This window comes from Magnolia sinica, chromosome 4 (assembly GCF_029962835.1).
Source record: "Magnolia sinica isolate HGM2019 chromosome 4, MsV1, whole genome shotgun sequence".
Taxonomy (NCBI): Eukaryota; Viridiplantae; Streptophyta; class Magnoliopsida; order Magnoliales; family Magnoliaceae; genus Magnolia; species Magnolia sinica.
Genome location: NC_080576.1, coordinates 47,511,189 through 47,527,668, shown reverse-complemented (window position 1 = coordinate 47,527,668; position 16,480 = coordinate 47,511,189). Strand labels below are relative to the sequence as shown.

The 16,480-nt window shown below is 39.6% G+C and overlaps 1 protein-coding gene across 1 annotated transcript in view; it reads left to right on the top strand.

Moving 5' to 3' along the window:
- Positions 1–15,207, top strand: part of LOC131244139 (short-chain dehydrogenase reductase ATA1) — a 28,701-nt gene extending 13,494 nt beyond the window's left edge. Inside the window, exon 3 of the mRNA XM_058243791.1 lies at positions 14,285–15,207. Within this exon, the coding sequence (XP_058099774.1) occupies positions 14,285–15,077 (793 nt within the window). The 3' untranslated portion in view covers positions 15,078–15,207. The remainder of the gene's footprint in view (positions 1–14,284) is intronic.
- The last annotated feature ends 1,273 nt before the right edge of the window (positions 15,208–16,480 follow it).

Below are 16,480 nucleotides of genomic sequence, written 5' to 3'. Positions count from 1 at the left end.
CTTCATACATTGTTGATTGGTTGATAATTAGTTTAATTCTATTGTTTACTTTGTCTCCTGGGCATGGTTTGGTGATGGAATCCATTCTAATTCATATACCTTTCATCTCTTGAAAATCAGATCAAGTAAGTTCAGTTTGATTTCCATAAATCTTAATGCAGGCATAAGATCTCCCTGATCCCTACAAGTGGATCCGCTGAAACCCTAGTTTCCTTCCTCTGAATTCCTTAAAGTTTTAGATAATTATTCCACAATTATTCCTTAAATTCTATTTGGTTTAGATCACATCTTAGTCTAGTTCTAGTTCTACTTGGTTTCAGATAACGTACAGGTATCAGTCCCTGTGGATTCGACCTTGGTCTTACCGAGTTTATTACTACATCACAACCCTGCACTTGGGGTGTGAACATGTGGCCTACATGTTGAAGGGAGGAGCCTCGTCTTGGTGGGAACAACTTCAACTTACTCGAACCAGGCAAATGAAAGAACTCATCCACACGTGGTAGCATATGAAGCAATTTATGCGAAAATGATTCTTGCCGAACGATTATGATCAGGTATTGTTCCAACAATACCAGAATTGTCGGTAGGGCAGCCGATCTGTGAGGGATTATGTAGAGAAATTTTATAGCATGTCCACGAGAATGATTTGGTCAAGACTGAGTTGTAACAGGTCACCAAATTCATTACTGGCTTACGTACGACGATCCAAGATCAAATCTAGATATAACCCGTATGGACGATAAACGAGGCAATCAAATTGACCACTCGAGAGAAGATGCAACTGGAGTATTCCAATACATGAAACTATACTTCAAACGGGGTAACTATTTTTGGACCTTCACAGGATGTATCACAATCCCGGGAGGAGGAACCTAAAGGGGGCATCCTCGACATCCTCTAACTGTGAACCGATATTCGAGGAGTGGTTAGGTTAAACCTCAGAAGGCCACAATTTTTGTTGTTGGTCCAAGTAAAATCTCTAACCCATATGGTCTACCTTCACCAAACAGGTGCTATCGATGTGGCCAACATGGTCACCGATCTAATACGTGTCCTTAGATACATATGTCTAATCTAGTCATTAACGATGGAGGAGCAGATGATGCAGTGGATGATTCAGAAATGGCAATGGTGAGCAGCTGAGGATGATAAAGAAGGAGACAAATGGACTCACGGAGATCACGGTGAGACTCTGACTATGAGGAAGTTATTATACACACCGAAAAAGGAAGTAGATCCATAATGAGACAACATCTTTTGAACGAAGTGCATTGTGAACAGAAAAATATGTGATACCATCATAAATGGTGGGAGTAATGAGAATAATGTGTCCAAGATTATAATTGAGAAGTTGCAACTGAAGACAAAAAAATCTCTTTCTATACACGATTGGATGGATCAAGAATATTAACGAGACAAAGGTAACAAGTGATACTATATTTCCTTCTCTGCTGGTAAATACTATAAGAACAAAGTAATGTGTCTCACATGTTACTTAGTCAACCATGATAGTATAATATTGATGACATGCATGAAGGTTGAAATAATATATTTATTTTTGCCAAGATAGTAGAAAAATTATATTCGCCGCTATGGGAACGAATAACCAACCAAAGACTTTTAAAGTGGATGGGTAGTGCCTCCTAACCATATAGGATTTCGTGAACGAATCAGAGGCGAAAGAGGTATATGCATGGTTGAAAATAGAGAAGAAGTAGATCTTATAAATATTCCTAGGAGCTTAAAACTAATGTTATAGGAATTCAAGAAAATCATGCCCGATAAATTATTTATTTTTTAAAAAGTATATATAATTGATTAAATATAATTTAAAACTCCATTTATAAGATAGACAAACATGCAGTTGTTTTTTGACGAATCAATTTAAACTGAATTTTTAAAGGAAAAAAAAAAAACTTATTTTATTGAAAAATAACTTTTGAGGGTGATTCAAATATTGAGATTGGTCGTTGCCTTGCTTTGATAAACTCAAGTAGGAAGTAGAAACATTTAATAACTAATAAGCAATCAGTTTATATGAGAACTACCTTCTTCTTATTTATTTATGTATTTATAATTAGTTTGTTAGTGCACCCCACTGTAAGTTCACACTTCACTGTTAGCCACCCCCACTAGGGAAGTCTAATAACAATATTGACCCTTAACCACTATATAATTATCTGCGTACACTACTCATTTCCATACATGTTTTAACCATTTTCATTTATTAATCCTATTTATATGCCACATATGGCCATTTTTTCACAACTAAAACTCATGTATTAAATTTAAAATTTTCGTTCTCTAATAATTTTTATATTTGGATTTTATTTTTTTACCAATTTTTTTAAAGGGTCCATCCAAATTTCAAACAAACATTTCCATACCTTTTTTAAACTATATAAACTATGCTTGTGACAGTGTGGCCATCTGATGGGCCCACCATCATATAGATGTCTCATCTGAAAATAAAGCTATGGGTCCATCAGCTGGACCAATGTAGCAAAAACAGGTGAGCAGTACTTTTGTTATCCTTTTCTCATCAGGCAATACAGTTTTTCATAAAATGTGACCCACCTAAATAGTGGAATGACATGATTCTTGGGGCAAGGCATCAAAATGGTAGTATGCCTCTGATGAACGCATTAGATCTCCTACACATGTGGGAGAGGCCACAAGCTATCTGATGCAACCTCATGGAATTATTCTTTTAGCTTATCAGAACAACTACTCCTGTAAGGAATGAGATACGTACAAACCTCAAACAAGTAAAGAACATGTTGGTACACTGTGGGTGGACCAAAGTCACGTGAAAAAAAAAAAAAAAAGTGAAATTCTCGTCCAACAAACTGGACCATGTGGATCCGTGTACGAAGCACTTGAAAATTGTGGGGCCCAACATCACGATGCAATGGACGCTCCTCTTTTATTGTAAAGATGATGGATCTACCTTTTGAATGGTTACGATGACCCATTCACATGGCCCAACTGGAGGACTACAAAAATGGGCCACTCAAGAGTATATTGGGTACTACCACGCCTGACCCTGGCCAGGAAGAGACAGGGGCCACCTTTTTGTATTGGTTTTATCATTTTAGGATACATGATAAAAAATGAAGCAGTTCCAAGGTTCAAGTGGACCACACAGTAAGTATTAAACACCTACCATTGAAAACTTCCTGGGGATACAGAAGTCTTCGGATATGAGCCGATATTTGTGTTTTCCCTACATCCAGGTCTATGTGACCGTATGAACAGGTTGGATGGAAATTTTCCATCACGGTGGGTCATAGGAAGCTTTCAACGGTGGCTGTCATTATCACTTCTGCTTCCAGTGGTGTGGTCCACGTGATACTTGGATCTGCCTTCATTTTGGGACTGAAGACTAAAATCATATTTCAAATTGTCTGGACGGTATGGATGAAACCTATACATCAAGGTAGCCCCTCAGAGCCCCAGTCCGTTCCTAGTTAGGGTACCTTGCCCGTGCCCCATTGTCGGAAGCTGTGTGGGGCACAGATATATGCCCGTGACAAATCCACTCCATCCATCAGTTTTCCAAGAGCACAATAAGATAGCCATATAAATTCAAGCTATATAATACTTATGTATGCCACACAAAACGAGTCAGTGGCAATGGAAACGTCCACTGTTGAAACCTTACTGGAGCTGACTTCGATTTTTATATGCCATCCAAACCCTTCATCAGGTTACTACCACTCAGATAAACTGTAGGCACAAATTTATCCTGATAAAAAAATTTATGTGTCTCCCCGAAAAGTTTCCAATGGTGGGAGTTCAATCCCCGCTGTTTCGTGTGGTATGGCCCACCAGAGTTTTGGATCTGCCTGATTATTAGATTCTGGCCCATTTTGGTCTTGAAAAACTGATGGACCGATCCGCTCCCGTTCTTCACTCACCAGCACTGAGTGTTTGGAGCATGGTATTAGATGGGCTTAGGTGGGATGGAATTGCAACTGGTGCCAATTTCACTCCATGTTTCGGAAGAATGGAAAAGCTTGGGATTATAATTAGGGTAATTTGCAACTGTACGACCCATATATGGCCCACCAACCTTTTTAAGCCCACTTGCTTTTTACCTCCCGAGAATACGCCCCAGCTGTACGGCCCCACTGCTCAGGTCGAAAATGCCCCTGCTTTTCCTTCCGGAAGCGGATCGCCAGGTGCTCGAAGACGAGCACTGATGCTCCTCGAAGTCCAAGTTGTACGAGCGGCTCAAAAGATATCAGAGTCACATGGCCCCACAGTTATGTATTTATTATACCCACAACGTTCATCCATATTTCGAGATCATTTCGGAGCATTATCAAAAAAAAAAAAAAAAAACCATATCCAAAGATCAACTGGACCACACCACATAGCCGCCAGAAAATTAATTTTCTCCGTTAAAAATTTTGTAGGGCCCACCATAACATTTATTTTACATCCAATCTATTCATAAGGTCACAAAGACTTGGATGAAGAGGAAAAAAAATAAATTCATAATGATCCAAAACTTCTGTGACCCCTAAAAGGGTTTCAATGGTAGACGTTCAATCCTCCACTGCTATTTACAGTGTGGTCCACTTGATAGTTAGATCTATCTTATTTTTTGTCTCAAGCCTTAATTCGAGTTCACCAAATAGATGGATGGTTTGGATATAACACATACCTCATAATGAGACCCACAAAAAGCAGTGGGATTACAATAGGAAAAAAAAAAAAAAAAAACAAAAAAGCCAACGAGTCGGGTCGACCGGGTGAGTGCTACGGATTATAACCATATCCATAACTATAGTGTTGCAGCAGTGCAGCAGCCTGCGCATTTCAGCCAACGAGTCAGGGTCGACCGGGTTGGGACCCAATCGACTAGGTCAATAGCTACGGATTATAATCGTAGCCATAACCGTAGTGGTAGGAATTACTACAGTTATGGCTACAGTTATATTCCGTAGCCATTGGCTTGGTCAACTGGATCCCAACCTAGTCAACTCACTAGCTTTTTTTTTCCTTGTAATCCCCACTGCCTTTTGTGGGTCCCATTATGAGGTATAGGTTATATCCAAACCGTCCATCTATTTGGCGAACTCGTATTAAGGCTTGAGACGAAAAATAAGATAGATCTAGCTATCAAGTGGACCACACTATAAAAGGCAGTGCATGATTGAACATCTACCATTGAAACACTTTTAGGCGTCACAAAAGTTTTGGATCATCATGAAATTTGTTTTTCCTCTTCATCCAGGTCTTTGTGACCTTATGAATAGATTGGATGAAAAATAAATGTTATGGTGACCGTGAAATGAAGGGGATTGACTGTGAAATGCATGGAAATGACCGTGAACTGAAGGGGAATCGTCGGGATTGACCGTGAAATGCATGGAATTGACCGTGAAGTGATGGGGAATCGCTGAAATTGACCATGAAATGAACGGAAATGACCGTGAAGTGAAGGGATTGATCGTGAAATGCATAGAATTGACCGTGAAGTGAGAGGGAATCGTCGGAATTGACCGTGAAATGAATGGAAATGACCGTGAAATGGCCATGAATGCAAACAGAATTGCCGAAAATGACTATGAAATGCATGGAAATGACCGCGAATGAAAACGGAATTGTCGAAAATGACCGTGAAATGCATGGATATGTTCGTGAAGTGAAGCGAATTGATAGTGAAATGCATGGAAATGACCATGAAATGAAGGGAAATGACCGTAAAATGCATGGAAATGACCGTGAATCCAAACGGAGTCGCTGGAATTGACCATGAAATGCATGGAAATGACCATGAAATGCGTGGAAATGACTGTGAAGTGAAGGGAATTGACCGTGAAATGCATGGAAATGACCATGAATCCAAACGGAATCACCGGAATTGACCGTGAAATGCATGGAAATGATCATGAAGTGAAGCGAATTGACCATGAAATGCATGGAAATGACCGTGAAGTGAAGGGAATTGACCGTGAAATGCATGGAAATGACCGTGAAATGCATGGAAATGATCGTGAAGTGAAGCGAATTGACCATGAAATGCGTGAAAACGATCGTGAATTGAAGGGAATTTACTGTGAAATGCATGGAAATGATCGTGAATGCCAACGGAATTGCCGAAAATGACTGTGAAATGCATGGAAATGACCATGAATTGAAGCGAATTGACCGTGAAATGCATGAAAACGACCGTGAAGTGAAAGGAATTGGCCGTGAAATGCATGGAAATGACCATGAATGCGAATGGAATAACCGGAATTAACCGTGAAATGCATGGAAATGACCGTGACATGAAGCGAATTGACCATGAAATGCGTGGAAATAACCGTGAAATGAAGCAAATTGACCATGAAATGCATTGAGATGACCGTCAATCCAAACGGAATCGTCGAAATTGACCGTGAAATGCATGGAAATGATTGTGAAGTGAAGCGAATTGACCGTGAAATGTGTGGAAACGACTATGAAGTGAAGGGAAATGACCGTGAAATGCATGGAAATGACCGTGAATGCAAACAGAATTGCCGAAAATGACCGTGGAATGCATGAAAATGACCGTGAAGTGAAGCGAATTGGCCGTGAAATGCATGGAAACGACCGTAAAGTGAAGGGAATTGACCGTGAAATGCATGGAAATAACCGTGAATGCAAACAAAATTGCCGGAATTGACCATGAAATGCATGGAAATGATTGTGAAGTGAAGTGAAATGACTGTGAAATTCGTGGAAACGACCATAAAGTGAAGGGAATTGACAGTGAAATGCATGGAAATGACCATGAATCCAAACGGAATCATCGGAATTGACCGTGAAATGAATGGAAATGATCGTGAAGTGAAGGGAATTGACCGTGAAATGCATGAAATTGCCCATGAAGTGAAGAGGAATTGACCATGAAATGCATGAAATTGACCGTGAAGTGAAGAGGAATCGCCAGAATTGACCGTGAAATGCATGGAATTAACCATGAAGTGAAGAGAATTGACCGTGAAATGCATGGAAATGACCGTGAAGTGAAGAGGAATCGCCAGAATTGACCGTGAAATGCATGGAATTGACCATAAAGTAAAGCGAATTAACTGTGAAATGGATGGAAATGACCGTGAAGTGAAGGGAAATCACCGGAATTGACCATGAAATGAATGGAAATGACCGTGAAGTGAAGTGAATTGATCGTGAAATGCATTGAATTGACAGTGAAGTGAAGGGAATTGACCGTGAAATGCATGGAATTGACCGTGAAGTGAAGGGGATTGACCGTGAAATGCATGGAATTGACTGTGAAGTGGATTGAATTGACCGTGAAGTGAAGGGGAATCGCCGTAATTGACCGTGAGATGCATGGTATTGACCGTCAAATGAGGGGAATTGACCATGACATGCACGGAATTGACCGTGAAGTAAAGGGAATTGATCGTGAAATGAATTGAATTGACCATGAAGTGAAGGGAAATCATCGGAATTGACCGTGAAATGCATGGAATTGACCGTGAAATGAAGGGAATTGACCGTGAAATGAAGGGAATTGACCGTGAAATGCATAGAATTGATCGCAAAGTAAATGAAATGAATGAAATTGACCACGAACTGAATGAAATGGATTTTCGACAATCGACCTGATGGAATCTTGGAAAATAACTAGGTTGGTTGGCTAAAGTAGCTTCTCTTACCTCAAAATCATATAGGGTACATCAAGTAACTAATTTTGGTTTAGAAGATATTCTTGTTAAATGAATAAAGAAAGAAATGTTGAAAAAGAGAAAGAAAATTATATGTTTATATATACATATTTATATAAATATGTATTGGAAAAGAATGTAGGCAGAATAAAGTTCCTCATGTAGAAAAAAAAAGTGCATCCATAAAACAGCCTGACCCAGTCAACCGGGTCCCAACTCGGTCGACCCCAACTCGTTGTCTCACTACCTACTTGTTTTTAAATGGCTACGGTTATCGCTACAGTTATAATTCGTAGCCATAGGAAACCTAGCTTTCGGAAATTGCTTTTTTGAAAAGTAGGGGCATTTCGTAATGTGAAAAGCTGTCCATACGTCTGGGGAGTATTCTTGGGAGGTAAAAAGCAAGTGGGCTTACAAAGGTTGGTGGGCCATAAATGGGTCGTACAGTTGGAAATTTCTCTTATAATTATATCAGATGGAATTGCATTCGGTTCCGTGCCAATTTCAGTCAATATTAGCAAGTTGTGTAGGTCTTACCATGATGTGTGGGCTATATCCACACTGTCCACCCATTTTTTGAGATCATTTTAGAGCATGGGCCAAAAAGTCAGGCAAATCTAACTCTCAAGTGGACCCCACCATAGAACACAACGGGGATTGAATACTTACCGTCGAAAACTTCTTTGGGGCCACATAAGTTTTGGATCTTCCTCATTTTTAAGCCGGTGTCATAAAATGAAGTTACAAAACAAATGAACGGTTTAGATATAACACATGTGTGTTATTCTCAATAGTTTCAAATGATGGTGGGTATAGCCATTCAATGTACCACTGTATCACAAACAAAGCACGGAATTAAGCTTATCCCATGGTAACAGGGGACAATCCCTGCCATGGGTAATAATTATGTTTACTGAATCCCATCCCACCTAATCCCTCCCAATGCCATGCCCCAAACAGGCCCTGAATATTGTAATCTAAAGTACCATCCTTGGCAAGGGAAACTAGATGGATGGTCCCAATGGATGCCTTACACATCCACGTGTCATGTAGAGAGATAGCTCTACCATAACAAGGAAGAAGAGGATCTATTGTACCATCTGAATGAAATTACTGTCCGGACAAGGTCCTGGTAGGTGAAATTTACCGCTATAGACGCTACCTTTTATCCAGCGTCTTTTATGAAGAATCCAAAACTTAACTTACCAACTTATACCTTGCACATATGGACAACGAAATTGAGGATAAAATACCCCCCCCAAAAAAAAAAAATCGAACCTAAATCGAGGTGGGCTAGCCGAACTGGCAGCTCCCTCGCCACTTGTTAACCTGTTTGGTGAGGCCACGCGAATTTGGCGGCCCCCCTATGGCTACAAATTATAACCGTAGTCATAGGTACTGTATATATATATATATATATATATATATATATATATATATATATATATATATATATATATATATATTTTCCCCACACACTCATCCATTTATTTTGATAGCTCATTTTAAGGCATGCTTCGAAAAATGAAGTAGATCCAAACCTTAAGTGGACCACATCACAGGAAATGGTGGTGATTGAATACCCACCATTAAAAGCATCTTGTGGGCCACTGGAATTTTTATTTGCAATCCATCCTGTTGATAAGGTCAGAAAGACCTGGATGAAAAGACATCACAAATAATAGCTTGATTCAAAACCTTTGTGACCCACAAAATTTTGGATCTGCTTTATTTTAGGGTTCATGTCAATTGATGCTGCAGTCAAAACAAGATAGTATGCATGATTTTAGGAAAACTTTGCCCAAGACTGCATTTGAAGCATCCTGGAAGATTTATTATTTCAATGACAATTTGGAATAAGATGTAAATGACATACATAACTAGGCCGAGTTTTGCAATGACTTGGCTTACATTGTAATTTTCAAGTTGATTTTCTTTGATTAATTTTGATGTATGAGCATTTATCATGGTCTAGATTCATGTTAAAAAGAAAGGGTTCCTTATCATTAATTATTATGTCAAGCAGGGTGCATATCTTTGTCAAACCTAGGAATTGAGCGAGGTAACGTAGAAATTTTGCGAGGGAACCTAGGAATTTAGTGAGGCAACGTACCAATTGAGCGAGGCAACTTAGAAATTGAGCGAGGCAACCTAGGAATTGAGTGAGACAACATACAAATTGAGCTAGGGAACCTAGGAATTGAGCAAGGCAACCTAAGAATTGAGCGAGGCACCAATATTTGATTAGACTCGTCTCATATAACAATCATATCCATTCATATTTCGCATTACGCTCACAACATTTTTTTTGCCATCCAATCAATGTGATTTTTTCAAAGTACTATGGAAAGAGTTGATTGAACCAATCCATAAAGGGAATTCAAAATGGATTTTAACCGTACTAGCTTTGCGGTATGGTTAAAATTCTAGAAAGGAAGGAAAGTTTAAAATATTCTAAGGGTAACCCACTAACAAGTTTATAACTCAGGATTCTAAGAATGATGAAAAGAGTACCAAGCCAGCCCACAACATGCGAAAAAGGGATCTTTTGAGTAGCAAAGCTTGATACTCTTCATAAATCCTGACAATCTTCTAGCAAGGGCCACTAATATTTGATTGTTGTCATTGAACATTTGTTGTAACCCTTTGACTATGACATGTTGGGTAATGGTTTTTGATGTTCACATTAGAAGCTGAGAAAGAGAAGATGAGGGTACAAGTTTATTTGGAATAAGATGGTGGGATTTTAAAGGGGTAAAGGTAAGTATTATACAAGTATAAGATTTAGTTGCTTGATATCATAACAGATCATCAACTTCTTCTAGTTCTTATAGATGTAAGGTAGATCTGTAAATGGGTTTAGATTTACTTCAGGGTTGGGTTGATTTACCTTTCCATGGCTGGCGGGTTTGCTTTTACGGCAGTCGACAAATTGAGATCCTTCTCTCTCTCTCTCTCTCTCTCTCTCTCTCTCTCTCCTCCTTGTAGAAATTTCATATAGGTATGACGGAGAGAGTTTTTAGAGTTTATATAGACTGCAGTTTTGTCCATTTGGCCCTAGGGAGACTTTTTGTAACATATATAGCCCTAATGGGGCCATTATTCAAATTTAAGGTTATGGGCTTTAAATTCCGGAGACTCACGCAGTTCAAGAGCTGCCTTGAAACTGGAAAGGGTGCGCCTCGCTCAACATCATATTTTCCTGACTCAAATTCAGCCTGTCTTGCTAAATTTATAGCTTGACTCGCTCAATTATTAGGTTGCCTCGATCATAGTAAGCTTACCATCTTCTGAATTTTCAGCTAAGAAATTGAGCGTGGGAACCTAGAAATTGAGTGAGGGAACCTAGAAATTGATCGAGGGAACTTTTTTTTTTTTTTTTTTTACACACACCCCCACACACTCACGCCTTTGTGGGATTTCACCACCTATGGGTACTCGAACCCTTGACTAGGTGTTGAAACTCCTGAGAGTCTACCACTAGTGCAAGAGTAAGGACCCTGATCGAGGGAACCTATAAATTCAGCGAGACAACCTAAAACTTGAGCGAGACAACCTAAAAATTCAGTGAGGTAACTTAAAAATTTAGCGAGGCAACATAGAAATTGAGCGAGGCAACCTAGAAATTCAGCGAGGCAATTTCAAAATTCAATGAGGCAAGCTAGAAAATGAACGAGGCAAGCTCAAAATTGAGCGAGGCAAACTAAAAGTTGAGTAAGGTAAGGTGATAATTGAGCGAGGCAAGCTGAAAATTCAGTGAGGCAACCCAAAAAATTGAGCAAGGCAAGGTGAAATTGAGTAAGGCAACCTAGAAATTAAGCGAGGTGACCGAAAAATTAAGCGAAGCAACCTAGAAATTGAGCAAGGCAACATAGAAAGTGAGCAAGGGAACCTACAAAGTTCAGCGAGGCAACGTAAAATTTGCACGAGGAACCTTAGAAATTGAGCAAGGCAACCTAGAAACTCAACGGGGCGACCTACAAATTGAGTGAGGCAACATAGAAATTGAGCAAAACAACCTAGAAATTTAGCAAGGCAAGCTAAAAATTCAGCGAGGCAACATAAAAATTGAGTGAGGCAACCTAGAAATTTAGCGAGGCAATCTAGCAATTGAGCGAGACAAACTAGAAATTGAGCGAGGCAACCTAAAAATTCAGTGGGGCGACCTAGAAATTCAACGAGGCAACTTAGCAATTGAGTGAGGCAAACTAGAAATTGAGCGAGGTAAGCTGAAAATTGAGCTAGGGAAACATGAATTTGATAGAGGTAAGCTTGAAATTGAGTGAGGCTAACTTGAAACTCAATGAGGCTAACATGAAACTCAACGAGGCTTACATGAAATTCAGGGAGGCTAACATGAGTTAGAATGAACTTTAAATGAAATTGAACTAGCCTAACACATAATTGAACGAGCTTTACATGAAATTCAATTTCTCTTCAGTGAATTTGACCGGGCAATTAATGACATTGACCGAGCGGTTCATAATATTTTCCGTTACATTACATGAATCTGTGGACGTTCCCGATCATATTTTTATCATTTCTCTGTCAAATTCATGAATTGCTCGGGGAATTTCACCAATCATGCACAGGGAATGCCAGTGACGAGTCAATCATATTGCTGAGAAGTAGGTCAAATGGACCAAAAACTCTCTCAAATTGGAAACTAGTTTGCTTAAGTACGCTCTTATCGTACTAAGTTAACTGAGTTGGGCCCGCCTTGAATGTATGTGAACTATCCATGATGTTCATCCGTTTTTCCATCTAAAGTAAGGGTTTAAGCCCAAAATGATAGCATATCCAAATATCAAGTGGATCATACCACAGGAAATAGTGATTCCACCGTAGAAACCTTGTTATGCCCCACAATGATGTTTTATTTGTAATCCATCATGTTCATAGGATGATTTTTACATGGATGAACCGAAAACCAAGATGCCTGCTTCATCCAGCAGTTCAATGGCCCACAAAAAATTTACACTATTTAAGGAAATATACTATATTATACTTGTGGTGCATGTTTTCTTCTGTGGAGGGACCATTTTCAGAAAATCGAAAAAATGCAGATGTATGGAGATGGTGGGATCCAGTGAGAGGATGGTGCATGTGATCCAAGCTACAGATTTTCGTTGTTGAAAAGGATTTTTTCTCTTTTTTTTTCAGACATTGACCTAGGAAACGAAAGGAAAGGAAGAGAATGGCAGTGAAAAGGAGGGGTATTTTCATCCTCAAATTCATTGTCCCCACGTGCAAGGTCTAAGTTGGTAGGTTAGGTATCAGATTCTTCATAAAAGACGTTGGATAAAAGGTGGCATCTACGGTGGTAAATTTCTCTTCCAGGTAGTTTGTTTTGCAGTTTGTGTGCAGGTGCAGGGTGTGAAAATGGTGTGTATGGAAGAAGGTTATCAACCTTCAACCAACCCATCACCATGCAAACCTTATATAAATATCAGAGATTGCACCATTTGTTAAACTTAAACAAAGGTGGCAATGGAGCTCAATGGCCACATCCATAATGGACGGAGGTTCGCCTGTCTTACACCATATTTCACCCTTCTATCATCATCATCATCTAGTGTAAATGGACGGTTTAGATTTCTTCATGACCATCCACTCCACATCATTCATCACCCTTTGTCCACATTTTAGTCTGTGTGTATCTATATATCTCTTAAGTTATAGTGCAGCTTTTCCATTCAATTGATTTAGACTGTCCGTTAAGTCCCATTCAAGTTTCATGGGTTACTATGTAAATATCACACAGATCCGATGATCTTAATCATCTGTTTAATGGTCTGATCTAATTTGGATGGTTAAGATCATTTGTACAAAAATAGGTCTAACAAACAATTCCATCCATCTATTTCATAGCTCTAATCATGGATTGCGTATGATTCTAAATAATCAATTCTATTAGCAAATCTAAACCATCTCATCCATGGGCTTGAAAAAGTACAGCTACACAACAATAAGGCTTATTTTGATTTATAGGAGAATATTTCTCTCACGTGGGGTTTTGCTAGCATCCCCTAACCTTTTGAATGCCACGTGGGACACCCAATCATCTGTCAGGACGGTTCTGATTCAATGAAGCAAGCTATGGAACTAGAATCACCCCCGTGGGATGATCCTAACCCTATGAATGGTGCCAATTTGTTAGAACCGTCCGTTAATTTAAAAGGCATAGATTACATGGTTAGAATCATCAAATCAAATGAAAGCATTACTTCCAAATCATAAGCAATCCAAAGTTGGATCTATGGAATAGATGTTTCAAAATGATGATTGGAGAGCCATACACCAAATGGGCCCGATTATTGAGGGATCAATGACCATCCTAACCGTCCAATAGGTGGCTTGAGAGTTGATGGTTAAAATGGGGAAGGGCCACTGATTGGATGTTTAGGATCGCCACTGGGTGCACTTTCTGCATTGTGGCCCACCGTGTGGAAGACTCCAGTGACTGTACATTGGCCTTGGTAACGGTGGATAATGGGGCCAGATGATCTTTATGGTGGGCCCCACATGATCTTCAACTCTCAAACACGTATATATGGCCTCTTAACATGGTTTTGTTATAGTCCTTTTTAACTTTTAATTAATTACAGGTTAAAAGGCAAAGTTGCAATTATAACCGGTGGGGCCAGAGGGATCGGTGCGGCCACCGCCAAGCTGTTCGCCCTCAATGGGGCCCACGTTATCATCGCTGACATCCTCGATGATCTGGGTCCCACTCTCGCTGATTCAATCGATGGCCGCTACATCCACTGCGACGTGGGGAGGGAATCCGACGTCGAATCAGCCGTCAACCTGGCGCTGGCATGGCGGGGCCAGCTTGATATCATGTTCAGCAATGCCGGTGTGGCGGGCCCGTTTGGGAGCATCACCAACCTGGACATGGACAAGATGAAGGACTTGCTCGACGTCAACATCTGTGGTATGGTGCATGGGATCAAGCACGCGGCACGTGCAATGATCAGGGGCAAGAGAGGGTCCATCATATGCACATCCAGCTCAGCTGCTATCATGGGTGGGCTCGCTTCCCACGCATACAGCTTATCGAAGGAGGCCGTGCTGGGTCTGGCCCGTAGCACAGCATGTGAGCTGGGAGTGCATGGTATACGTGTGAACTGCATATCGCCACATGGCGTGCCATCGGAGATGCTGGTGACCGCATATCGGAATTTCTTTGGGAAGGCCGATATGGGGCCTGAAGAGGTGGGCCGGATCGTGGGCGAAACGGGAAGTCTGCTACGTGGACGGAGTGCTAGCATGGAGGACGTGGCACAAGCTGCATTGTTTTTAGCCAGCGACGACGCCGGCTTCATTACCGCTCATAATCTCATCGTCGACGGAGGATTTACCTCAGCTTTTAGTACCATGAGCTTCATTTACCAGTAAAAATGACAAAAATTAGAATTAGTAGAATACTTGTTGGGGATGATTTGGTAAAAGTATAGAACTATGGTAGGAGTATTTGGGACATTGCAAAATGTAGGCCGTGAAATTAATGAATTGAACACTTTTTTTTTAGGCAGCTGTTAAAGTAAGTGGTGTGCATGCACATCATAGTAATATATGATCCTTCGAACTATCAAACTAATTTTATTATTATTTTATTATAATTAAGAGAGGAGAAAATGAAAAACCCTGGATCTCTAACTTCCAATACGATGGCCATCACTCTCAGTTATACAGATCGTGAGATTCATGATTTGGAGTCACTGATTGTGACCCTAGGTCCACCGATATAATCCTATAAGATATGTTGTAAAATAGAATGGAGATGTATTGTAGCAAACCCCTTATTTTAGTGTGGTTCAAGACGGAGCTTTAACTTAATTGCCTAAATGCCACTTTAATTGCTTAAAAGCTCTTAAGGTGTGTGTGTGTGTGTGTGTATATTTGTGTGTACTGTGTGTTTAATTGAGAATCGGCTTCACTTGGTTGTGGGAAACTAAGCTACAAGTCCTAAATTCACATTGCAGGTCCTTCACTCAATATTTTGTATGTTCGTAAATTACTATTACGTTTTTATTTTATTATTAAAAAAAAATAAAAAATAAAAAAAAAAAAAAAAAAAAAAAAAAAATGCGGAAAGGAAGTGATGAGGTTGATAACTATCTTCCTCAAGGAATAACTACTCTGAAGCCATGAAGCTCTTTGAACTAAGCACAGAGCTTCCTCGAATTCACGCGGAATAAAAATAGAAATAATTTCTAATGAATTTAAAATAAATTGATTGATGATTTTAAAAAAAATAAAATTACAATTATTTAAATAATGAGCTCAAACTTTATACTCAAACACCATAAAAATGTGACTTACTATTTATATATGGTCATTATTATTACTTAGACTTCAAGGTTTTCGGCTAAAAATAGTATGTGTCCAATTTGGCCTAACCACGTTATTTTCCTAATTTTTCTAAGACATTTTCATGTTGGGCACGGCTTTTAAAACTCAAAGGATCCAAAGTTATAATGGAACTAAAAATTATTATTTATAGTAAAAACGAAAATAAAATGGACTTTGGAATCTCAAAAATCCGGCATATGTAACCCTACGTAACAGGTTAGTTGGCTAAAGTAGTTTCTCCTACCCAAAATCGTATATGATACATCGAAAAACTCATTTTGATTTGCAAGATACGACTGTTTTAAGGTTCTGACGGTCCAGATCTTTCCGCCTCCGACCGGGCCTTCTTTGGTCCATCTTTGCCATAAAATTATTTGCAACCTGCTTTACATCACTTTCCATCTTCCAACCATTCTCATTCTAAGCCGTTATTGATGAAATAAACA